Source organism: Micropterus salmoides, unplaced genomic scaffold, assembly GCF_014851395.1.
Source record: "Micropterus salmoides isolate LMB-PRFRI ecotype aquatic unplaced genomic scaffold, ASM1485139v1 Ms_hic_scaffold_11, whole genome shotgun sequence".
In the NCBI taxonomy this organism is placed as follows: Eukaryota; Metazoa; Chordata; class Actinopteri; order Centrarchiformes; family Centrarchidae; genus Micropterus; species Micropterus salmoides.
Genome location: NW_024040152.1, coordinates 12636344 through 12661614, shown reverse-complemented (window position 1 = coordinate 12661614; position 25271 = coordinate 12636344). Strand labels below are relative to the sequence as shown.

At 40.2% G+C, this 25271-nt stretch overlaps 3 protein-coding genes across 6 annotated transcripts in view; 2 read left to right on the top strand and 1 right to left on the bottom strand.

Moving 5' to 3' along the window:
• Positions 1-75: 75 nt before the first annotated feature.
• Positions 76-3046, top strand: LOC119897334 (trypsin-like). Its single transcript, XM_038710959.1, is given in 7 exon segments — positions 76-214; positions 409-565; positions 821-919; positions 1047-1146; positions 1149-1212; positions 2616-2752; positions 2861-3046. Coding segments are annotated over 7 exon segments (786 nt in total). The 5' UTR covers positions 76-138; the 3' UTR covers positions 3014-3046.
• Positions 3047-3161: 115 nt separating this feature from the next.
• cblc (Cbl proto-oncogene C, E3 ubiquitin protein ligase) lies at positions 3162-19910 on the bottom strand. Of its 4 annotated transcripts, XM_038710956.1 has the most exons (16): positions 19304-19903; positions 18632-18708; positions 18229-18466; positions 17167-17973; positions 12210-12356; positions 11955-12111; positions 11556-11677; positions 10771-10908; positions 10600-10687; positions 10318-10449; positions 8519-8701; positions 7402-7548; positions 7185-7237; positions 4795-4872; positions 4549-4604; positions 3162-3923 (listed from the first exon to the last, which is right to left on the bottom strand). In XM_038710956.1, exons 4-16 carry the CDS (start codon positions 17538-17540, stop codon positions 3805-3807), a joined length of 1794 nt encoding a protein of 597 aa, XP_038566884.1. In that variant the 5' UTR covers positions 17541-17973; positions 18229-18466; positions 18632-18708; positions 19304-19903; the 3' UTR covers positions 3162-3804. The 4 variants fall into 4 exon arrangements, with proteins under 4 accessions (XP_038566884.1, XP_038566886.1, XP_038566882.1 ...); XM_038710958.1 differs by lacking the exon at positions 18632-18708 and having other exon boundaries at positions 7185-7234; positions 19304-19910; XM_038710954.1 differs by lacking the exon at positions 18632-18708.
• A 3040-nt stretch (positions 19911-22950) lies between these two features.
• Positions 22951-25271, top strand: part of LOC119897332 (probable ATP-dependent RNA helicase ddx6) — a 33895-nt gene continuing 31574 nt past the window's right edge. The window contains exons 1-2 of the transcript XR_005443396.1: positions 22951-23865; positions 24602-24716. The gene's annotated coding sequence lies outside the window, so the exon portion shown is untranslated. The remainder of the gene's footprint in view (positions 23866-24601; positions 24717-25271) is intronic.

The following is a 25271-nucleotide window of genomic DNA, read 5'->3' as shown; positions in this document are numbered from 1 at the left end:
AAACATGGAAATAGGAGCATGATAAGAGAGTACATTTGAGTTTACACTTTTACACAGAGTGTGAGGACACAGATGGGTCAACAAGAAGAGGTGGGGGGATTTAGCTGAGCACAGCAGTGGGGTTGGTAGCATATAAATATGAGCTGGGGTGTGTCCAGGTGTTTTCTATTCACCATGGGACTGCTGGCTCTGTTGCTGATGGTTGGAGCTGCTGGTAAAAACACAGAAATACACACAGGCACAAGAATACATACACACATACATACATATTTACAAAAATACATACACAAACACACACGCATGCATGCATGCACGCACACACATACATACAGCCACATATGTGTACTGTAAAGTCAGCGATTTGAAAGTTGTTGTTACCCTTTATCTCTTTCTGTGATTGTGTGACAGCTGCAGTTCCCCGCGAAGATGGCAGAATCATTGGTGGGCAGGACTGTGAACCTCACTCTCGTCCATACATGGCCTCCCTTAACTATGGTTACCACTTCTGCGGTGGGGTTCTCATCAACAGTCAGTGGGTTCTCTCTGTTGCCCACTGTTGGTACAAGTAAGCATGCATTTATGCATTTTCCCCACTTTGAAATACAAGTAAATGCAAAAAAAAACATCTGTAGGTGGAAGACTAATGCTTTTCAATCTACACCATATGTGGGGGACATCTGTTAAATCTATCTAAGTATTGCAGTATTTGCAAAGCAAAGACAATGGAGAGATTAAGACTTATTTAGAATTATTAGTACTAAATTGCTGGAAGCTTTTTCTGCATTCATATTTTTCTAGAATAATTCTCCTCCTCTCTCAGTCCCTATGCCATGCAGATCATGTTGGGAGAACACGACGTGCGAGTGTTTGAGGGTACAGAGCAGCTCATGAAGACTGAAAACATCATCTGGCACCCTAGGTAAGTTAAAGAAAAGAACCATGCCGTCTGGGAATCCTGTTCCCGTTGTACGGTTTCATGATCATCTGATCCGTTCATACAGTGCAGAGACAACTCTAAAGCTTCTTTTATATTTCTCTGTGTGCAGTTACGACTACCAGACTCTGGATTATGACATCATGCTGATCAAGCTCTTCCACCCAGTAGAGGTGACTGCGGCAGTCGCACCCATCCCATTGCCCAGAGAGCTTGCCCAATGGGGGGGCTCCCCTGCTCTGTGTCTGGCTGGGGTAACACGGCCATGAATGGCGAGGGTGGGTTAATAACAGTGATTTAAATTATACAGCTACAGTGCACAAATGTGGCAGATGTTCTGTAAAAATCCCAACCCATTGAAACTGGTGTAGTTAATATGTTGCTTTCAAACTAGTCCCCCGATCCAAGCTGGGCAGGGTAGGGTCAACAAATCCTATGAAAAGCTCCAAAAAAGCTGTGAGTTGATCCTACAAACAAGTATTGCCTGTGCAGCCACTGTGAATTATCCTGAAGATAGTCTCCAACAAAGTGTCTGATTTACTTTTGCCGAAATTACAACAGTGTCCAGCTGTTATAGGGAATTATGTACTGGTATATATTTGAGACCTGTTTTTATAGACCTGTTTGTTAAGATTCCCTGATTAAAGGTTCACCTTGGGCCACATTTCACTAATTTGTATGAAATGTTTGTGGCAGATATATTAGGTCCAGAACTACAAAAAAGCCTCAGGGAGCGATGCCGTAAACCCAACGTGACTTACTTTAAAGCACTGGGATCAACTTCAAATTTTCACGTTGCCATCTAATGGCATTGATGATGAAAAGTTGTTTTATCTGTGAGTTTTCGTTGATGGGTGTGCCTGTGGCACGGCATCAAAAATTGGTAATTCTCCAGGAAACAGTTGCTGTAACTTCACTATACATGCTTAAATCCGAACCAAATTGTACAGATTTGATGACAGTACCGCCTTGAACACATCCATGTACCAAATTTCTCTCAAAGTCAGAGTGCCACCTACTGGCAAAAAGAAAGTGTCATATTTTACGCTGTGATGACGCCTCCTACTCCTAGCAGGTTAGCCACACCTGCCTTAAAACAGTCTCAGAAGAGCCATAAGACATTAATGATGCTATGTTGTGAAGCTTGTGAGTTTTCATGTAACGGCTTGTCCGTGGCGTGGCGGTGAAGTTCGATGCTTTGCCATGAAACAGGAAGTTGTTTCTTCACTGTACATGCACCATGTACCAAATTTCAGTTGTTTGATAAGAGACATGCCCTGAACATGTCTCCAGGCCAATATTCACTCATACTCACAGTGCCACCTACTGGCAACAGGAAGTGACCCTGCAACATAGCAGTATGGTACAATAACATAAAGTTAGAGGTTGTCTCTAACCCCACATAGGGGACGCAGGAAGTGACGTTTAACCTCTCAGTCCAAAATGCATGATAATTCAGAGTCATGTCTCCCAACCTCCGGCCACTTTGCTACAGCTATATATGTCACACCCCAAAGTGCCTCACAGTGCGAGGGCCTGTCAAATGCTGCTTTCAGCTTTAATTGGTTTTATGTTTTCATGGAATGTGTTGACAGTTACAAAATTAAACCTTATCCTATAAAATAATTTATCTGCTTAGTCTCAGAAGCTTATATGTATATCTCTGTTCTACCTTATACAGTCTACTTGCCCACCCGTCTGCAGTGTCTGAACGTGCCCATAGTTCACGACCAGGACTGTGAAAACGCTTATCCTGGCATGATCACACGCAGGATGGTGTGTGCCGGATACATGGATGGGGGCAGAGATGCATGCAATGTGAGTTTTCAGTAAATTTCTCAATCTCTGTATCCATGAAAGAATGAATCTTTGCCTACCATGAATCATTGCCTACCTGCTCACACTCAATCCCTCTGTGTTTGTCAGGGTGACTCCGGCAGCCCTCTGGTGTGTGCTGGAGAGGTCCACGGGCTGGTGTCATGGGGTCAGGGATGTGCCATGCCTAACTACCCCGGAGTCTACGTCAAAGTGTGCGAGTTCCTCTACTGGATTGAGGACACCCTGGCAGCCAACCCCTGAAGAAATTACCCATTTTTCCTTCACTTCACCCCCTCTATTCTCTCCCACTCCCAAACATTTATTTTTCTTTCCTTCTCTAGTGCCCCCCCCCCCATCCAGACTCAACATGCATGTCCCAAGAATATAGAAAACAAAAATAAAACCAACACAGGATATCTTCATTTTTCATTTGTCTGCTCATTTTCATATCCACAATGGGTGAAAGAAAAAACACCAAATGAAACTACTTGGAAGCTATGTATATGTTAGTTACAGGTTTATTTGTTTGATTTTAATACCATATAAGACTGTCTGATGGAGTTAGATAACTTCTTTATAAGAACAAGCTTGTGTGTGTTAAATGAAAAGGTTGCTTATCTCTATTGTTTCATAAATTCACCCCAAAGATGTGATTGCCCCTCTTCATTTGTCCATAATTATATTTTCAAATATCAAGCCTTTCATTCATTTCTATTATTTCTTGGAGGCTCAAAAAAGGCTTAAATGATAATGATGGTGTGCAAGACTATTGCACTAGACTACTAGACTTGGGAATCAGTACTGAAGCTGCTGTGGAGAAAATGGCAGCATAATTATTGAACAGTAGGAGGCGTCAGTGAGCAATTTTCCTGTCAGTCCCGCCCACTCACCTCAACTCAGCAGTGCAGCTGACACACGGTCATTTACAGTTAGCCATGACAACAAAAACTATTTTTACATCGAGGGCTGATTTCTGGAATGAAGATATTTTAGTCACACAGGTATTTCTCACTTCATTTAAAGAGTCTTTAGATGACATTTTTTTCCCCCTGTCAGGACGACATTGTTCTTGTCATCTCTGCCAGGCCATATTTTTCTTTTCTCCTCTCCTCCCTCTCTTTATATCTTCGTCTCTGTCTGACTGGGCTGGAAGGTCCGAGCCATGCTGCTCCTACACACAAACACAAGAAGAGGTCATACTAAAATACACAATTCACAAGAAAAGTGTAAAGGTCTAAGGAAATATAAGATACTTAATCATGTTCCCTGACCTCTGAGAGAACTCTGTAAGATACTTTTAATAAAAAAAAAATGATGTTTTGATAAATGCATGAGACTAGTATTAGATTGTGAGTTACCAATGAAGTTTTGAGTGGTAACTTTACAGGAGTTGAGCAGAATTAAGACTAAAGGCTGAATCCTAAGCTACATAAGTAGCTCTCAAAGTAGAGTGAGCCAGTGCAGGGTGGGCATGATCAGAGGGGTAAGAACTGGAGTGAATCCAATGATGAATATACTTTTTACACAGCAAACACTTTGACCTGTCAACAAAGGGGTCACTAATAACAGTATTAATTGCTGCATCACACTGCAATAACTGCTGGAAGTGAGCCATCGTTAACATTACCATCCACTTTTCTGTAATGACACGTCTGCTATGATTTGGGAACCCCAGGCTTCTTAACATGTTTTAGGATATGATCCTCTGCATGGTGTAGAACAATCTCACTTTTATTTAGTTTCATCAATGTATGTGTACAGTTCAGAATACAAGCTTACAACATGCAACTACTTACTGTTGCCATCCTTCTGAGAGGAAGAAGAAAACATTGCTTCTGTGAGGAATTCAGCACTGTTTAAAACATAAATTGGAAATATAGGTGAATTAGCTACTGAGTAAGAACATGTGAGTCAGCGTTCCACTATACGGCTGTGACATCATAGCCTTTTTTCTGATTATCATTAACACTGCATGCATCCAGGGTCTGGTGAAAAAGACTTGTTTATTGTAGTAAGTCTAAATGGAGACAGCTGTCGTTCACCTGTGGGAGAGTTGGTATGACGGAGGCAGCCCACCAGAGTTCTCCTCCTCACTGCTATATGACTCCTCTCCCTGACACCTAAATTGAAAGGGCACACCATATTTTTATATTCCCCATGTTATGTGTTCTTCTAAAATAACTGTTAATGTATGGACCTTGTCCCATGTACAGTGGGTACGGAAAGTATTCAGACCCCTTTAAATTTTTCACTCTTTGTTTCATTGCAGCCATTTTCCAAAAATCAAAAAAGTTCATTTTATTTCTCAGTAATGTACACTCAGCACCCCATCTTGACAGAAAAAAACAGAAATGTAGAAATTTTTGCAAATTTATTAAAAAAGAAAAACTCAAATATCACATGGTCATAAGTATTCAGACCCTTTGCTCAGTATTTAGTAGAAGCACCCTTTTGATCTAATACAGCCATGAGTCGTTTTGGGAAAGATGCAACAAGTTTTTCACATCTGGATTTGGGTATCCTCTGCCATTCCTCCTTGCAGATCCTCTCCAGTTCTGTCAGGTTGGATGGTAAACGTTGGTGGACAGCCATTTTCAGGTCTCTCCAGAGATGCTCAATTGGGTTTAAGTCAGGGCTCTGGCTGGGCCATTCAAGAACAGCCACGGAGTTGTTGTGAAGCCACTCCTTCGTTATTTTAGCGGTGCGCTTAGGGTCATTGTCTTGTTGGAAGGTAAACCTTCGGCCCAGTCTGAGGTCCAGAGCACTCTGGAAAAGGTTTTCGGCCAGGATATCCCTGTACTTGGCCGCATTCATCTTTCCCTCGATTGCAACCAGTCGTCCTGTCCCTGCAGCTGAAAAACACCCCCACAGCATGATGCTGCCACCACCATGCTTCACTGTTGAGACTGTATTGGACAGGTGATGAGCAGTGCCTGGTGTTCTCCACACATACCGCTTAGAATTAAGGCCAAAAAGTTCTATCTTGGTCTCATCAGACCAGAGGATCTTATTTATCACCATCTTGGAGTCCTTCAGGTGTTTTTTAGCAAACTCCATGCGGGCTTTCATGCGTCTTGCACTGAGGAGAGGCTTCCGTCGGGCCGTTCTGCCATAAAGCCCCGACTGGTGGATTGCTGCAGTGATGGTTGACTTACTACAACTTTCTCCCATCTCCCGACTGCATCTCTGGAGCTCAGCCACAGTGACCTTTGGGTTCTTCTTTACCTCTCTCACCAAGGCTCTTCTCCCCCGATAGCTCAGTTTGGCCGGACGGCCAGCTCTAGGAAGGGTTCTGGTCGTCCCAAACGTCTTCCATTTGAGGATTATGGAGGCCACTGTGCTCTTAGGAACCTTAAGTGCAGCAGAATGTTTTTGTAACCTTGGCCAGATCTGTGCCTTGCCACAATTCTGTCTCTGAGCTCTTCAGGCAGTTCCTTTGACCTCATGATACTCATTTGCTCTGACATGCACTGTGAGCTGTAAGGTCTTATATAGACAGGTGTGTGGCTTTCCTAATCAAGTCCAATCAGTATAATCAAACACAGCTGGACTCAAATGAAGGTGTAGAACCATCTCAAGGATGATCAGAAGAAATAGACAGCACCTGAGTTAAATATGAGTGTCACGGCAAAGGGTCTGAATACTTATGACCATGTGATATTTGAGTTTTTCTTTTTTAATAAATTTGCAAAAATTTCTACATTTCTGTTTTTTTCTGTCAAGATGGGGTGCTGAGTGTACATTACTGAGAAATAAAATGAACTTTTTGATTTTTGGAAAATGGCTGCAATGAAACAAGAGTGAAAATTTAAAGGGGTCTGAATACTTTCCGTACCCACTGTATATATGTCACTAGCACAATACAACAAATAGAGAACAAATTAGGGATTACCCCTTTAATCAGCTAGCACAGAGAATAATTAATATATAAATACAAATATTTGTGTCTATTTGCAGTAGCTGTTAACAATAATATGAATCCTGACCTTAACAGTTAAATGTCTGATTATTAGAAGGGTTAGGTTTTTATTGTACAGACAAATACATCAATAAACAGAGGTGCATAGAAACATATACATTACAAAATTAACCAAAAAGACATAACCACCACAAAACAAACTGCACAACCAGTGCAGTTATTTCATATGAAATGCTGATCTTTGCATTGTTGATCCAGATATTTAAAGTCATTTTGTGTGTTCCCAGAATTATGTTGAACACTTGTTACGGTTTCAGTATTTTCTTAGTTTCCTTTTGAACTTATTTTATCAGTAGAGTATAAATAAAGCTGCAATATCAAGTTCCTTATCTCAGTAAAAAGAAGTCACTCTGTAGAGCATTAGCAGCATGCTCAAATTAGACTTCTGAAGGTTTCTAGTATACATGTAGACAACAACTGCATTTTCCCCTTTACCTTTAAACAGTGTCCCACCTGTTTGTGTGTTGTTTGTGTCTTCTATGTGCTTCATTACCACTGTGAGCCTGCTGAAGAAGAAAAAAGGCCACAATGATTGTGCAGGCGTCACCTACTACAGATGTTCACACTATAACTGGAGAGTCTCTGCAATACTGACCATGAAATAACTTAAGTGTCTGTGGAGGGTCACACCAACAATATGCAAATTGCTTGAGTGTTGGTGGCAACTTACCAAGTGAGAGTGTTTAGGTGGTGTCCTTGTTTCTGATGTCTGTGATTGGCTGGAGATAGATGGACATGGTGGGGCTGTGCTGTTTTTAGGGGGCAGAGGTGGAGCGCTGATGTGGGAGCTGGGAACCTGGTAATCCAAACTTGAGAACTGTTGAGAGAGACTGTAGGCAGTCAGTGGGGATTTTGTCTTCTTCATTGGCAAACAACAAAAAAGTTACTATGAGCATGAGGATGCACGATGCAAATGAGGAGCCCAGAATTTAAGATAAATTTCCAGCTAAATCACTGAACTACAAGCATTTGATGACTGAATTAGTTGCACTTCGTGGTGCTTTAATGCTGGGTTCCATTTACCTCAGAATTTCAGAGCTGAGAATGACGTCACACCGAGTTGACCCCATTCCAGTACAACAACAGATTTAAGTCAGAAAACCAAGACTGACCCTCTAGCCATTGTTAGTGTACCAGTTGATGACAACGCATTAAACATTATTTTGCGCATACAAACACCGAAGCAACATGTCCACAGATATAAACTGGACAGTACTGTGTGTACGACTCTTTTAATGAGACACAAATAAGACAGAAGTGCGATAAACAGTTGATTACTAAAGCTTTCACTACTGTTGGAGCTTGGAGTAACATTTTGAGGTGGGGGTTGAGGTTCTCCCGACTTTTCAAGTAGGAAATCCGACTTAAGGGTCATTCTGTTTGAATATTCAAAGTTTGCCAAATTCTAAAGTCAGCATGTTAACATGCTCACATTGACAATGCTAACATTCTGATTCTAAGTAGGTATAATGTTAACCATGTTCACCATCGTAGTTTAGCAAATTAACATAGTTATAGCTATTGCTCTGTCCAAACCAAAGATAACTTAAAATTTTGTCCAGCTGATGGCATTAGTGGAAAAGATGAGGGATCACCAAAGTTATAGCAATTCACTTGGCGGGGAAATGATTGTGTGTACTAAATGTCTAATTATCCAACCAACAGCTGTTGAGCTACTTCAGTCTGGATCAAAGTGGAGGATCGAATGATAACCGAATTTCTATTGGCTAGCACGGCTAAAAATATACAAAACAAATGGGCATATTTAGAGAAATGTATTCACACACCTTCCTCAAGGCAGCCATTTCCTTTATTATCAGTTCAATGTCCTCATGGTCCTCCTCCTCTGTGTCATCCTCAACGTCCTCCTCCCACTGACCGCTGCCTGGCAGGTAGGGCTCGACGAAGATGGACTCTGTTCCTCTGATGTCGCAACGACAGTATGGGCAGGTGTGGCCAGCTGACTTCTGCTAGATAATTATCGATGACAGGTCACGGGCAAGCAATGGAAACACTTTATGAATGTAAAGGCCCATTATCAGCCATTGTCATGAGAACAGCTTCATTTCTTTTGAACTGCATGTAGTGGAACATCTTCAAAGAAAAAAGCCACTAGCTTTTTAGGCTTTTTGAAAGATGAAGGAGGTGGAAAATACCACTATGAACAGATTGTAAATTGCGGGTTTTCACAAATGTAAACCAGATGAAGATGATGAAGATGTTACATTTTCTTTCATTGCTCTAGTATACACGCTTTGAGTTTCTCAAGGTTTTCTGATACTCATATCATGCATTTTGTAGATTCCGGTCATCCTCTTTGCAGTCGTTGTTGTTGACACGATTTTTCAGATTGCTCCCCTTGTCTAAATTTGTAGCTTGTCTGACTGATATACAGTATATAATTTGGACAACTATTAGGCCTATTTCAAACTCTTTACTTGCACAAACTGCTTTGAAAATCATGAAAATTAAACCTTTATTTAAGCTGACGCATCCTGTTATCTGTTTTCAGCTGCAAATGTTTTTCTTTACATTTACAAAGGTCATTATGCTGTATTGTAAACTTACTGCTGATGAGGGAGTTTGCTTGACCGCAATCTAGACTAACTTACAACTTTTCCATTGCGGTCTGACGTCCACAAAGCATATCTAATTTTCTTTTCCTGTCTGTCTGTCTTTCCTTCTCACTCTCTCACTCAAACTTTTGCTCAAAGTGAATGTGAACAAAACAGTTTGAGGAGGATGTTAGTCTGAACTCACACAGGAATCCTCAGCCAAATGCCAGGACTTAGCTATGCACCTTTGTAAAGACCCCTCGTGAACAGATGGGAGGCTACTGTTGGCTGAAAGAAATAGTAGTAGAATATGAAGCTGTAGTTTGCCAGCAGCAGCTTTACTTCGTCTTTAATGTCACAACTGTGAATAAAAGAGGAAGTAGGAAGTTGGGGCTGTCCCGTTGCACACAGGGCATGCTGTCCACATGACGACAGCATTATTATTTAATGACTTTTGTGACTTGTGTGCCATATAAAGTGGTCAAATATAATGATTTTTGAAAGACCACTGTATGACATTCTGTGTATCTTCCTCTGACATTATGTAGATGTGATCAGGCATCTACATTTATACAGTTGTCAGTTTACATACTGACAGCATCTGTCATTGATATTGTGAATTTCACAGCCTTTTTCTTTTTGAACCATTGAGCCAAGCTTTGCCCTTGTCTCTCCAGTAAGATATCAAATGATTTTCTCATGCAAAGAATCGGTTCAAGAGGGTTTAAGTGTGGAGTATTTTTGTGGCCCGGAGGGAACACAGAGCATATTTTTGGCATCAACCCAAAAACCACATTCAAATACCAAGCATTGTTACAGTATGGTGGGGCTATAACCAACAACCAAATCAGGGCAGCGCTGATTTTCAGGTTGTCTAGATTAGTCAGCCCAAACTGTTTCACTCCATTGAACACAGACCAACTGTTACGGTAAAAGTCATCACCATGTCAGTAGGCTGGAGATTAGCATGTGTTTTGAAATAAAGGTGGATATACTGTCCAGTAGGCTACAATGTGCATAGGGGTTCATACCTGCCAGCCTCTGAGGCAGGGTTTGCACAGGAGATGCCCACAGGGCTGGATACGAGTGTCCTTATCCCTCTCTGCACAGATCTTACACAGCTGGAAGGTGCTGCCAATCTCACAATAAAGCTCATACTGCTCCTGTTACAGTGGCGGTTTTGGTGGGTCCACAGAGAAACAAGAGAAAATGATAAGAGAACATCTCAGGATATGATCTATGTTTGTCTTGGTAAAGCTTCAGGATGCTACTGGCAGTGAATTGATAAAAATATATAAAGTGCATCCACATACTTCTGTTACTTTGACTTTGCCCCTCTCGGCCGGTTCACACAAACTTGTCAGGTCGAGGTTTACATCGCGGCCATCTGGGTAGAGGTAACTGCAGGCACAGAAACACACAAATAGAGAAAAGGAACAAAAATAGAAAAAATAAACCAGATGCCTGTGTGTTTTTGTCCTAACCAGCCTTCCTTGAAGCCCTGAATGAGTGCCTGGTAGAGAGGTGTATTCTGGGGGATGGTCTGGACGATGCTACCTTCTTTTGTCACATGGCCAATAGCCCACTGGCCCATTCTTGTGCAGCTCAGGCGAAAGATATAGCTGGGAGGGAAAGAGATCCTTGCAAATCACATTTGTTGTACAAGACAGAAAATCAACACTGAAATAAACTTTGAGAAAGTTTATACATTAAAGTTTACAGATAAGTCACTTGAATATTATTTGTTTTTGAGTTGTCATCTCTTGCAAATCATTTGATTTGGTCTATATTTGGTTCTATATTTGTATCAGTGCAATTAATCCTCTCATTTACAGGTGCAAAATTGATGCTACAGTACAAGTAACTCACTGTATGACACTTTGGGCCATGCTAATTTCTCATCTACATAATGTCATTAAGCTGTACTAACACAACAACATCATCTCTTGAACATGAGATGGAAAGCTGGAATAAAGTGCTAATATGCCAAAAACCCAAGCGGCAAAGAAATCAAGGTACTTCAAATTAGATTAAAAAGTAATAAATGAAGCCATTTTCCCCTTTCATCATGAATAGCCAGGCACTTAAAATTATTGGAGTGCTGTTGCTTAAGGACCCAATTTCTTACAACTGAGATCAATTGCCAGATTTGATGTAGCTCAAGTACAACAACCTATTTAGTGATTGTTAGAGTTTTGAGATATGTGTGACATAAATCAGCTTTGCTTTTCTTAGTTCAGTCAGAGTTTGTTGCTGTGTTCATCCTCACCTCCCAGGTCTATGCAGGTAGTGTTCCAGGCGAGCTATAACCTGGTCATAGGTGAGGAAGGCCATGTAGCCTGGATGAGTCACTGCTAGCTGGTTCCAGTTCCTTATGAGTGACCTCCAGGGCTAAAATGAGAGGAAAGAGAATCAGGATGTGCACTCATCTTCATCATGTTTCATCACTAAATGAGATTTTGGGAAGTGCACATTTTCGCTGTCTTGATAGGGGTTACTATGGATGATAAAGATACCACTTTCATGCTAAAGCTACAGTCAGTTAGCTTAGCTTAGCTAGAAACAGAGGCAAAACTTTAGCCTGGTTATAGTTGAATTTTCACAGCACATGTCAAACTATTCCTTTAAGTGATCACTTATTACCTTTGATTTGAAAATTTCACCTTACCTGAAACAGTCTAGTGAAGATGTCAAACTCGAACACGGAGATGTGGTCATTACAGGTGAGATCTATAGTTGACTTCAGAGCCATGGACTCCATCCCTTCCTCAAATGGATGTACGCTCTGCAGCTGCTGTTTAAAACTATTCCACTGCACTATACACCTGTCAAGACACATTATTAACATGTAGCGAATGCGGACACACAAAAAACTCCCCAACAAAATGAAATCACAAAATGATGACACTTTTTCCACACTCACTTGTTGCCAAATGAATTCCTCCAAAACTCCTCAGCCTCTGTCTTAGTCAGCCTGTAGGTGTCACCCTGAAAAAATTCCCCTGAAAACATGGCCTTCAGCTCCCAGAGCATGTGGCTGAACAGCAAGGACAGTTTGGTCAGGTTCCTCCTGAGAATGAAAAACACAGCAGACTTTCAGTTCTGGTTGCAGAAATAGAAACGGGTATACATTGCTCTATATTCAATGTTTTGGCACCGTAGTGTAGAAACAACTACAAAATATACAAACATGCACAAAGGAAGGAGTGAAAGTTTGCTTGTGACAACTATTTGTGATCTAATGCATATAAACCCATCTGGTGAGCCAATAACTCATTTGCCTTAAATGAATAACCCTCATCTCACACTCTGCCTTATAATTTTCTTAAGCTCAAAGTTTTCAAAGGCCAGGGACATTTGTTCCTGCAAAAAACCCATTAATCTTTTCATCTCACGTTTATCATTAGGGCTTTTGCAAGCTAAGAGGAAAGACTCCAACTGCAGTGTAGGTGTGTGAAATCATGGGTGTCAAACTAGGTAAGCATGTTCAGCAGTGACAAATGTGGTTTACACTGGGGGTTGGCTATGAATAGGCTGTGTGGAAATCAAATGAAATAATCAAATCTATAACCATCACTTTAAGTGTTCTACATTTGATATGCCACTGCTTTGTTCAGTTGAAACAAGCATTGCTGAAGCAATGCTGATACTTTCCATAGATACACAAACATACACATAAACACATGCAAACACACACACACAACAGGTAGTCCAGCTAGCAAACAGGATGCTCTCTGTTGCATGCATCTGTAAATACCACAAAACGTTCCATTGGCCAGTGTGTCACCTTAGGCCAGTCGTTACCAGTCTTTACTCTCTTTCTAGGCTCTTCTGGGGTCATTTGTAAATTGCATTTGTAGGTTTTTTGACAATTATATATTTCTCAACTTGAGAGTTTACTTTTTTAAATTGTCTATACACATGTCTCTTTGCCAACATGCAGCTTGGTGGACTGCACTACATTCACCAGTTTAATCTACTATAACACCAGCAGAAGACACTCGCTGACAACAATAACGCTTTTGCATTATGGAAAAACTAAATATGTCTAATTTGTCTTCCCACAAAAGTAGAAAATATTCCAGCACATCTACTACTTCTATAAAAAAAAACAGAATATATTGATATGCAAATATTTTTGGCCTAAAATATACTGATACTGAATATAGAGTATACCATTACTAGTCAGTCATATCTATTGAATTTGAATTTTCCTCTTTTGCAAGACATTTTCGATGCATCGATGGAAATCTTCTGCACATCTGTCCAGCAGACTCTGTGGGTGATGGTCATAGACTTTCCACCTCATTGTGAAAAAAGAACACCTCTATGGTGTTGAGGAGGAGAGATTAATGTGCGTAGAAATGTTTAAGCCACATGTCTCGCTCTGGCTGGTCCTTGACATATATCTTAACATATAGATACGTATGTATCACTTTCACACATCAAGAGTCAGGCTGTGTCTGAAATCACCCACTACTCACTATATGGTGGACTAAATAGTGAGCTCGCCATTTTGTAGTGCTGTCCAAATGTATAGTGATGATTATTATACCTTATATAGTCCACTCAATTTATCCCAGAATGCATTTTGAAAAGTAGTGTACAGCAGATGGTCACTAACCAAGCCGCATATACCATCATGCATTGCGTTGATAGAAAAACTGATTGTCCAACGGCAATGACGTAACTAGCGGTGCCGAAATAACGTTTGGAGTAGTGTCCGAAAGTGTTTTAATAATGTCAGTGAGCTCACTATATAGTGCTCTACATTCACCTCCCTACATAGGGGGTAGGGAGTGGTGAATGACACTAAGCAGAATGTGATAATTATTTTTTACTTTTAAATATCAACACCCAGAACCTGAAGCTATCTCTGAGTGCCCCTGCCTTTAAACATTATACTCATATTCTCTAAATACAGATCAATTCTGCATCCTAAAATACACTGACATCTAGGATAAGTCTGTGCTACAATCTTTAATTGAAATTTACATTCAGTCTCTAACCCTAACCCTGAACACAATGAGTCGCTAAGAGTACTCTAGGGCATAACCAGTTTAATATTTTGTTTAGGTGAAATCTTGGTATAAATACGCAAAATTTATATATTTAATGTTATTAATTTACCGGTATTGACTATGTACCATATAATTATCAGAATCTGAACATTTGCATTTGTGTCAGAAGAGGTCAAAGACATTAGTGTCAATCTTCCAGCTGTTAAACTTTCCTCTGTCTGTTTCTGTTGCCTATCAGATCTCAGTTCTGTTTTTAGATTCACATGATAGCCAGCCATAAATGTCACTTACAAAGGGAGATTATTGTTTTAACCATCCAACATCAATGTTATTAGAAATAGACATCAATGTTATTAGAAATAGTCTGTGACAACAAGCTGCAAAAAAGAGAAATTACAGAAGCAACATTCTAAATACACAAAAGAGGATATTTACTCAATTTGACATCTTAGCCGCATTACACATAACACAATATGAATTTTCCACATGATTGCCCATGCAGATTCAGCTGCGGTGACAAGGCCATCTGTTAACTTGTGTGCAAAAGATTCTTGAAGATGACGCAATACATCTTCAAATATGGCTTATGTGATTTTCAGATTCCGCTGAAATAAAAATGTCTGATATAAGCTGGAGTCTGTAACGAATTTAATACAATGAGTAGATTGTACAGTGTAGTGGAGAGGGATCTATATGCATCGGCCAGATTGGAGCTCAGCGTTGCCTCAAAAGATTGAGTAGGGCTGGGTGATGTAGCTGAAATTACAGTAATACCACAATATTACTGCGTAAGAATATATCTTCTATTATTGATATATTAAAAATACGGCAAATGTAAGTGATGTCACCTATTAATTTTTTTAATGCAGTGTACTGAGTGCAATAAATCAAAAAGCCCTACATGCGTGCAATTTAAAAACCAAATAACTGTTTGTTTTTAGATTCAATTTCAAAACATATTGTGGAGAATGATAATATGATATAACTAAATTCTCCCGATTCGATAGATAAAGTAGATATCAATTCAATAGATGGATCCATCTATTGAATTGATATCTACTTTATCGATATATTTCGAATTGTGATAGATAGATATCAATTAGATAGATAGATAGAAGATAATTAGAAGATAGATAGATAGATAGAAGATAGATAGATAGATAGATAGATAGTAAACAACTTTACTCATGACAATGTGCTCCAGATCCCTCCTGTATGTTGTATATTGTCGCAATACATTTGCATTAGACACAATGCTCATCCAGTCCTGCATTTAGGCTGCATGCAGGTTAAAAGATGCAGTAAAATAAAAGCAGAGGATATCTGTGTATACCCTGGCCTGGGGACAAAATGGATGGATGTCTGTTCAATGCTCACATACTGAGGTTGTAATTGTTTTTGCCTAGTTCCCCCACATTAGCATGACAAAGATGCAGGTTTGGCCCTTTTTCCATGCCCATCATTAGTAGTCTCAACAGGAGTAGGGGACGCAGCCCAAACTCCCCCCAAAAAAGTCACTCTTTTTAGCTGTTCTAAAATATCCACTTTAGCAAAACAGCAAACTCAGTTTTCCCCCTGGTACATAATAAGTCTATATTTGGCTTGTGGGACCCGGGGAAGTTTTATTTTACTGCAGTTTATACCAGCTATAGATGGTATAAAACAGTTATTTCAGTTAATTTAATTTAGTGTTCAAGGAGGCGTCAAAGTCTCTATCGTAACTGTCAAGTATTAAGTTAAGAATCTTTCTTCTAGCCATGCAAATACTAAGACTACTATTTTTGGATTCTTGTAAGAGACCAAGCCCCGGTCCCATGGTACTTAATAAAGATTTAAGGGATATGTGGCCTCTTTCTGAGGCCACCTAGTTTATTTGTCTTACAGAAGGGCGGGTTACTGAGATGAGTTTGCCTGGAAAAAAATCATATTTTCAGTCTGAGAACATGATCTAGTTGAATTGTAAAGAAAATGGCGAACACAATATGAACCCATCCTTAAATGGCCGGTTACCTCGGGTGGTACCTGGTCATGCAGATAGTTTTGGTTTTATTTGTTCAGGTTGTGAGATCTCTGACATTCAGTTTGTTTAAATAAGTTTGAACGGAATTGAATTTGTGGTGCTCACAGAATTGTAGAAATTCGAACGCAACATATATTGCTAGAAAAAAGTTTTCCCATTAGCAGTTCCATTCAAACTGTCCATGTAGTACAGTGAGGATGCGGCAGAAATCACAGACGGACATTATTTAAAACCTGGGCAAATAAAACAAGATAGCATTACAGGAAATTGAGAAACTATGTTGGTTGCAACAAACAATTATTTTCATTGTTGATTAATCTGTAGATTATCTATTAGATTCATCAGTAATCAAAAATAATAAAAATGCCCAACACAAGTTCTGAGAGCCTCACGTGATGTCTTCAGGTGTCTTGTTATTTTCCGGCCAACAGTGCAAAACGCAAAAATATTCAATTTACAATGATACAAAACACAACCAAACAACTACATCTCACATTTAAGAAGTGAGAACTAGCACATTTCGGCATTTCCGGTTACACAAATGACTGAATGGTTAATTATCAAACTTGTTGCTGATAAATTTTCTCTCAAGCAACTAATATATGAATAGCTTTTTGATTTGTACTCCAAACTGAGAAACATGTGACAGTATGTGACTGAACATGATGAAATGACTGGTCACTCAGCTATTTTAAAATAGGACAGAGGACATAATCCTGAATGAATGAATCAAGCATGAGGATTTATATGAACCTTTTTTGAAGTAACCATGTAAGTATGGCATCCACTAAGACGTGCTCTTGTGTATAGATGTAGAGGTCAGCCAGTGCCCTTCTTACCTGTAGCTTGATGTTTCCTCAAATATCTTCTCCCGTCCCTCTTTAAACAACAGCAAGGCCCTGTCCGTCTTATCCAGCAGATTTCTGACATGGACTCTAAGGTACTTGGCCTGGTCTCCATGGGGTACCTGACCGCCTGCCGGCCTTGAGCCTCTGTAGGGCTCCCAAACCTGCACGAGCAGCCTTGTGCTCTCAGATACCAGGTCTGGTAGGTATGGCGGACTGTTCCTCAGGCCCAGCCGGGGGTTAGTGCACAGCTCGTGGAGCTTATCCAGTCTTTTGATGGCCTTGTTCACTAGCCGCAAGTCTCCACTGCTAGGGGTCTGGAAGCTCAATTTCGGGCTCCTGGAGGCTCCTGAACCTGCTGCCGCCATTGTTTGGCTGTGTTTGAAAGCGATGCAAATCAAAAACGGCCTTAAATGTCAGTCTGTCTGCATGTGTGGGGGCGTTACAATCAATTATTATGCTCCTGTTTGTGATGTGAAAGCTGAATTAATTTTTGAACGTGTGAAAGTTTATGAGAAGAAATAGGAACAGCTATTAATACAGGCTCAAGTTTTTGAGTGTTTAAGCTGGTGTTTATTGTCCTTAAAATGATTTTTGTGAGTTCTCAGCTTCATCTGAAAAGCACACATCTTAGCCTCGTCAAACAGCATCCACCCTTGATCCATATATGAATCCAACAGCATTACATTATCCAATAAAGGATAGCACGTTCAGTTACAGGATTTCTAAAAATGCACTAGGCTAAGCATTTCCTCCCAAAACAGCCACTCCTGTTCGTTTGTAGTCTCCCTCCTGTCAGATCTTCGGAAAAATACAAAAATACAAGATCAGTTATATAAAAAGGTTGATTTTTTAAGATTTCCACAACAGCAATAATACAACAATACAATACAACACAAGAGGCTAACCATGAGAAAGCGTGAACTAAATAAATAAAGAAAGGAAGGTTTGAGACATGCTATGAAACAGTTTCAACTTCTACTACCCCACTCCCACAGAGAACTCTTTAAACATTCAGCCTTTCTTGCCCCCTGTTAAGCACAGTGCAATGCTTACCAATCTTCATGCGCACATTTCAGGAGCACATTTCAGGAGCACAGCAGTCACACGTTCTCCGGATCAACAGAGCTGAGATGTATTCACAGCACAGCGGAAAAATGTTCTGTCATTGGCTGAAAAGCTGCTGCTTCTTCTTTTTCTCTCTTTCTTGATGTCACCCTCTCACTTGCTTTCTCACCCTTTGATTAGTTTCCTGGTTGGTTACAGCCAGCCAAACAGGTTTGTTTTCTTTGCTCTATTGCTCAGGCAAGCAGAGAGAGAGAGAGAGAGACAAAGAAAGAGAGAGAGAAATGGGAGGGAGGGAGACAGAGAGATGTGCACTCAGAATTCAACATTTACTAAGAATGAAAGCTGCAAGACCTGAGTAACATTTAGTATCCAGACAGGTATGGCTGCTTACTAAAAGACAGGATGCTCAAAGGTCAAAATAAGTCCAGCAGCTCCTGGCATATAAGACAAATCATCATCTTCACCTGACTGTCAACAAAGAACAATATTTAATTAAATGGATTTAGTTGAAATTTCACCAGAATTTGTAAAAGAGTTATTTTTATGAATACAAAGAACATAGTTATGAAAGGATTCATAACAGCCTTTTTTGTATGTAGGCCTATTGCATTTTGAGTGACACACCTAAAGTTAAAAAGCTAAATAAAGCTGGCTGGAAAAATCACATGACAACATGTAGGCCTACATGTGGTTTTGCACCTATAAAAAGCATGTCACATCACAATGTGAAATATGTGAAACAGGTGCTTTGCACATGTTAGAAATGTACTTTTTACATGGCAAATGTGGTTTTAGAACATTTTCGTTGCATGATGTGTGGAACCTATGTGATGACATGTGAAACTGATGCGCTCCCCATATATTCTACATGGTAACACATTGCTTACATGTCACCGCCTGTGCACTACCACATGTGGAAAAACACGGGAAATTAATGTGGCTTTCTGTAAGGTTTGTTATGAATATCTTTAAAGCAAATATCTGTTTCAAAAACAATTTTCACACTAACAGGTCCTTCTCATGTGTATAGATGTAACTAGATGTCAGCCATGGGTTCCCTCACCTGCTGGATGTCTCCTCTCCCCTCAGCAGAACGGCCCTGCAGGTGTCTGACATGGACCCTGGGGTACTACAAGATTATTTATCTTTAGCAGCGTCATCAGGTCCAATATTTCAGTTTGTCCAATATGTTTGTTTTTATCAAAGTAACTAAAACGAACGATGTTGCCATCAGCCCTATCAGCCTTTGTGTTTATGCTAACTAGTTAGCTAGCATGCTAACTAGTTAGCTAGCAGGCTAGTGCACTAAACTATGATAAAATGGTGACCATGGTACACATTTTAGCTAACTGTTACTAAGTTATCAGTGTAGCATCTGTGCGTTAGCATTGTCATTGTGTGCATGTTAGCAAGCTCACGTTAACTTTGTGGGTGCAGCCCTGACAGCTGCTAGCATGGAGGTGACTTAAAACAAAAATGTGATTTTGTTTAATCAGTTATTTAGTACGTGTGCAAGAACTATTTGATGTGTCTATCTCAGTTTGAAGAAAGAAGGATATGTCTCTACTCAGAAGTAGCTTAACTTGTTACATACGCCCAAAACGTTACTCAGTTCTTGGAAAAATAGGAGTAAGTTAGCAAAAACACAGTGTAGACATACTATGTTACTATGGTACAAGTCATCCATTCAAATAAGTAAAAGTAATAACGTAATGGCATCAAAATATACCTCAACTATCCAAAGTAAAACTCATTATGCAGAATAGCCTAATTTTAACTACTTGCTTGTATCTGCTGGGTAGCTTCAAGCTTGTAAATCCTCCCTGGGATCAACAAAGTTTTTTCTTACTCTATAATAGGCTACATCATAATGTGATTTTTGAATATTTAAGTACCTCAAATTGTTACAGTACTTGAGTAAATGTACTTACAACTTTACTTTCTACCACTGACAGCCAAGCCAACACTATTAGAAGCCCATACCGTTCACTCCAGCCAAATAGAATATTACAAAATGGTAATAAGAGATGACACTAAAAATGTATTTACTACAAATATATTGGAAATAAATACCTGACATATTAACATAATTAATAATGGCACATTTCATATAAAATAATATATTCAGTATAATATTAGCCTACATGTTTTGTGTCCAGGACTTGTATATATATGTATTCATCAGGAGTTGTCAACAATGGATAAATTATTTATTTCTTAATACTCTGAGTGAGAGGAAACATTTCTCACACGTATTGCTTGTTGGCACACAATTTGCACTATTACAATGACAATACTGACAACCTCTGCTTTAATATCCACAAGAGGGAGACACTGCACTGGACAGTCAGTTTAGTGTTGTCACTGAAAGCTGATTATTTTAACCATTTAAATGTCAGTTTCCAGCTTAATTTACCTTAACTGAAGCCTTTCTGGTTTACCTTAACTGAAGAGTATATATATGCTTTAAACATATTTAACATAGCAGTTGTGCATGATGTAGTAGCCCTACTTCCTGCTGCAAAAGACACATGTCAAAGCCACTTACTCAGCATCCAAAGATTGCGTTAGTTTGTACTGTATTCACCAAATATGTTAATTGTTTGGAGATTTCAAATGCTTAGAGTTTTCCTTGACCGTTTTTTGAGTGTTTGGTGGCACCTTTGCTCTCCTGGCACAAGGGGGCCTCATTTTATTGGTCTCATTGGCTTGTATCTGGATATGTCACCTCATGGTCTGTGCCACTGAGGACTGCTCTCTGCATTTACCATGCAGTCTCAGAATACTGAGCCCCAAAATTAAGGGTTATGTGATGTTTTCTGTTTACATTTATGTGCATGCTCTTAAAGATCACAGAACCTCAGTCAATGTCTCATTCTTTAAACAATAAGCTATGTCTTGTGTGTATTCAGGATGAGACTGGCCATAAAAGAGGTAAGCCTGTGTTCATAAACAATGATACCTAATGTTAGAGCAGCCCATAATGGTTGAGTGCTTTGACAGCTGCAGAGCATGTTTGTGTAGTGTCAGGGTCTTTTAGGGACTTTAGACACCAAGCTTGACTTTCCGTTGCCAGCGCCACACTTCAGTGGAAAGAGGAAAGTCCCAAATTGACCCTGGTAATCAGAGCCTATGGTCTGAGGGTGGAGTAGGATAAGATGAAAGACACGGAGATGAGGTGTGATTTGTGTGTGTTCAACTCAATTCTATTTATATAGTGCCAATTCACAACAAAAATTTTCTTATTGCTCTTTTCATATAGAGCAGGTCTAGACCGTACTCTGTAATATTATTTACAAAGACCGAACAATTCCCACCATAAGCACTTGGAGCGGATGTGTGTGTGTGTGTGTGTGTGTGTGTGTGTGTGTGTGTGTGTGTGTGTGTGTGTGCGCGCGTGCATGCTTGTGTATGCACAGTTATGGTTGGTATACATATGTTTGTGAACAGGTCACCTGGCGACACGCAGGGCATCTGTGACATGGTAAAAACAGGTCAGTCTGAATAGAGCAACTTCTGTCTCAATTCTTCCTTTATTCTCCTTACTCCTTTTAGGCAGTGCAAGCTCAGCTCTGGCGACAGATGAAGGGACTAACTGTGCATGTGATGGACTGCAACTTGCAAAACAACACCAGAGGGATAAACAATCTAGAAATAAGCATCAGGATTACTGGAGCTGTCATGTCTTGTGTATTTAAAATGTTATAAGTTCACATATTTGCAGAATACAAAAATCACATGTGATTTTGTGAGTCCAGCGTGCTAGTAGTGCCAGAAAGCTGTCATACAACAATCAGCTGTAATGAACCAGAACTGGAACAAAATTGTCGTCTATACTGTAATGAGATCAACAAAAGTGGGACATTGTGTAACTTTATGGACTGAAAATAAAAAATTATGTCTGCTGACCTGAGGCACTGAAACATGTGATCAAAATAACAAACAAACAAATCCCTTCCATGACATCATTAAGAGGGTACAGGAAAGTTCAAAAAGGAAGTCACCTCAAAATGGTAATTAATTAAAAGTAGCCTACCCTATATAATTTGCACATTGCAAGTTGTTGAAGTCAGTCTTTCCTTGCAGCATTCTGATCGATACAGTGGGACAGTCCGTTAAGCTTTTAGAATAAAGGAAATAAAAGACACAGCTCTTTATTGCTACTTTAAACTGATTCTGAACCTTTATCCATTCTCTTCACGCGGTATTCAGTTGTATGTTAACTGCTAGGCTACTCAAGTTCGGAAATAGCATCCTGAGTCTAAATCTAATATTGAAGCCTTTATTATTAACAAGATTGCACGCAAAAAATGGAAGAAAGGACAATTACAATGAAAATATGTTCGTAAAAAATGTTCGGTTTGTAAGCGTGTTCTAAGTTAACAGTTGAGCGTGCATTGAAATACATTTGGGGTAGCCAGCTACAGTGCAGCCAATAGCTAGAGGGAGTCCCCTTTCTCTGACCTGCTTGCACATTTTGCACATAGATTTGCCCTGCAAGAACCGCGTCAAAAGCACCGATCCGTGAACTTCTTGAGAAATTCAGTAGACCCATTAGATGTTTTGAACTTGCATGCAAAACAGACAGATGTCAAAGAGTTCGGAAATGCAGAAATTATTGTGAATTCAAGGCAGTGTTTTCTCTTTCCCTCTCTCACTCAGTATAATTTGCCCTTAAATGCTACACTCGCTTTCTTTCGATTTAAAGGGAAAGCACCGCTTGTGTCACAGTGAGTACGTTCATTAAAAGCAGATGCACTGTGTGAAGCACTGTAGCTCACCTGCAGTTGTTAGCCTAGGTACGCAAGGATACACACTATCTGCACTAAACTTGTAGTAACTCTTCTTCAAAAACAAATTTGCATTCCGAGTCAATGAATTTTGTCGCTCGGCCTGAAATACACCAGTGACACAAAAGGAAACAGAGTGATGATTTGATCGCTGCCCATTTGATTTCATGGGGATGGGAATAGCGCACTATTGGCCACTTTGGATGGACCGATCCCACTAAACTGTCACTGAACGTCGAGAAGTTGTCTTCACGCGCACACACCTGAAACTTCTTCAGATCCTGAGCGCCTCGCCCACAGTTGATGCCGAGGATCATGACCATGAACGGTGACCACCAGTCGGTTGCCACAGCGCCGCTGGATCTGCGCACCACTAACCGAGAGCGTGGGAGCGCCGGGTCAAGGATCCCGGACTGCAAAGGTCGTGTCAGGGACGCTCGGGTAACAGGCGGCTCACCTGCACCCCCTGCGTGCACAGGAACGGATAGTTTGGAAATACGCTGCCCCTCGGTCAGAGGCACACCGGGCTCAGAATCCGGCGCTGCTCGCAAACGACCAGCGGACAAATCTTCCTTAAGGCTTCCTTTTAGGAAACGCCCGATTCTTGTCGAGCCGGAGACCCAAACGCAGTCACCGGCGCCACCAGAAAGTGTAGACCGCTTTTCCCCTGCGGTAGATACGGACATCACAATTCGGGAAAGTTTTGCCGGTAGATTGGGACAAGCCACAGACGAAAGCAGGGTCGTTGCAGCACAGGTGACTCCCAGGCAGGTTGAAGAGGCAGGACAGAGCCAAGATGGATATCCTATAAGCTTCATGTACCCATTTGATTACGGTAAGCGTTCTTTCTTTATTTTACATTAATATTAATATTGATAATAATAAAATGATAATAGCCTATATAAACTTAGTTACACGCCAAAGTTTTGCTTCTATAAAGTTCTCATCTGAAGTAGTTCCAAGGGAACAATTATGGCCAAAACAATCAAGCTGGGTGTTGCATTAGTGCATCTGTCTGTACACTCAGTAAGACTATTAGACACACAATTTAGGGTTCAAAGACAGAGCATGGCACAATAAATTGGTATAGGCTATAGCCTGTTACATGGACGATTTTGGTTTTTAAAACAGTAGCAACACACTACACAGCTCCCCCACCCCCTTCAATATTTTTAGTCACTATGTATTACAGGTGGAAGGAAAGACAGTGGCTTCACAGTTGATGGTACAGCTGCTGCTGAATCAATGAGAAAATGTCCAGTCAGCCATTCTGATTCTGCAGCTATCCTCTTCAGTCAGACTCTTGCACTAACAAAAGTTGCTTAGTGGGTCAACTCATAACTGAATACTACTCTTACACACACACACACACACACGCGCGCGCACACACACACACACACACATGCACAGTTGCACACTTCCTTATTACCAAAAATGACTTTACCAGGCCAGCCTCTTTATTGTATGTTTCTCCATTACTTTCTATTGAAATCTTCCTGGATCTCTATGTCTTTTTCTCTCTCTCTCTCTTGTACTGTCTCTGCCTCTCTTTCTGTGTCATTCGTGCTCAGGTTCCTGCCGACTGTACTGTGTGGCTGCTGCCCCAGAGCCAAACCCTCTGGCCCACCCTGGACACCTGCTGTCTGGTGTCGCTCTGGCTACACGTCAAGATGAAGATGGAGACACGTATGTTGATGTATTTAAAATGGCTTACAGTGGAAGATAGTCTGCCACTTCCTTTGTGTATGATTTAATCACTCATATCCATCCATCCACTACACATATATCCAAGCCACTGATGCATTCATTAAACTTAAAAGATTACTATGATTCATCCAGGCATTTTCATAGTCATCACATTTCAGTCAGACGGGTGTGTTGCCAGTTGAAACTTGGCACAATTCACAGATCTGAAATCTTACCACATTCATAAATATTCATGAGATTCCCGGCAGATTGAGTATTTTATTTCATTTTTTTGGATTGAGTAGACATCACATCTTTACCTGTACAGACCACGAGTTTGAACTAGTGATCCACTTACATAATGGGCCCGAGATTAACAGTTTAATATGGAAAAATTCCTATTTTCTTGGAAGTGGTGACTCATTTGTTGCAAACTTTCCAAAGTTGCACTTAATTTGAACTGTCCAAAAAAACTAAATGCTTCACAGTAAGAACAAATTGGATTCATTTTGTGTTTCTTTACATTGTTTTTATTCTAAAAGATTCAAAAAATTA

Coding starts and splice junctions, on each gene's coding strand:
- cblc (XM_038710956.1), bottom strand. CDS start 17,540: ATGGCGGCAGCAGGTTCAGGAGCCTCCAGGAGCCCGAAATTGAGCTTC. Junction 10,688..10,770: donor CAGGGCTTCAAGGAAGGCTG/GTTAGGACAAAA, acceptor CTGTGCCTGCAG/TTACCTCTACCCAGATGGCC. Junction 4,873..7,184: donor CACAAACAACACACAAACAG/GTGGGACACTGT, acceptor CTTTCAATTTAG/GTGTCAGGGAGAGGAGTCAT.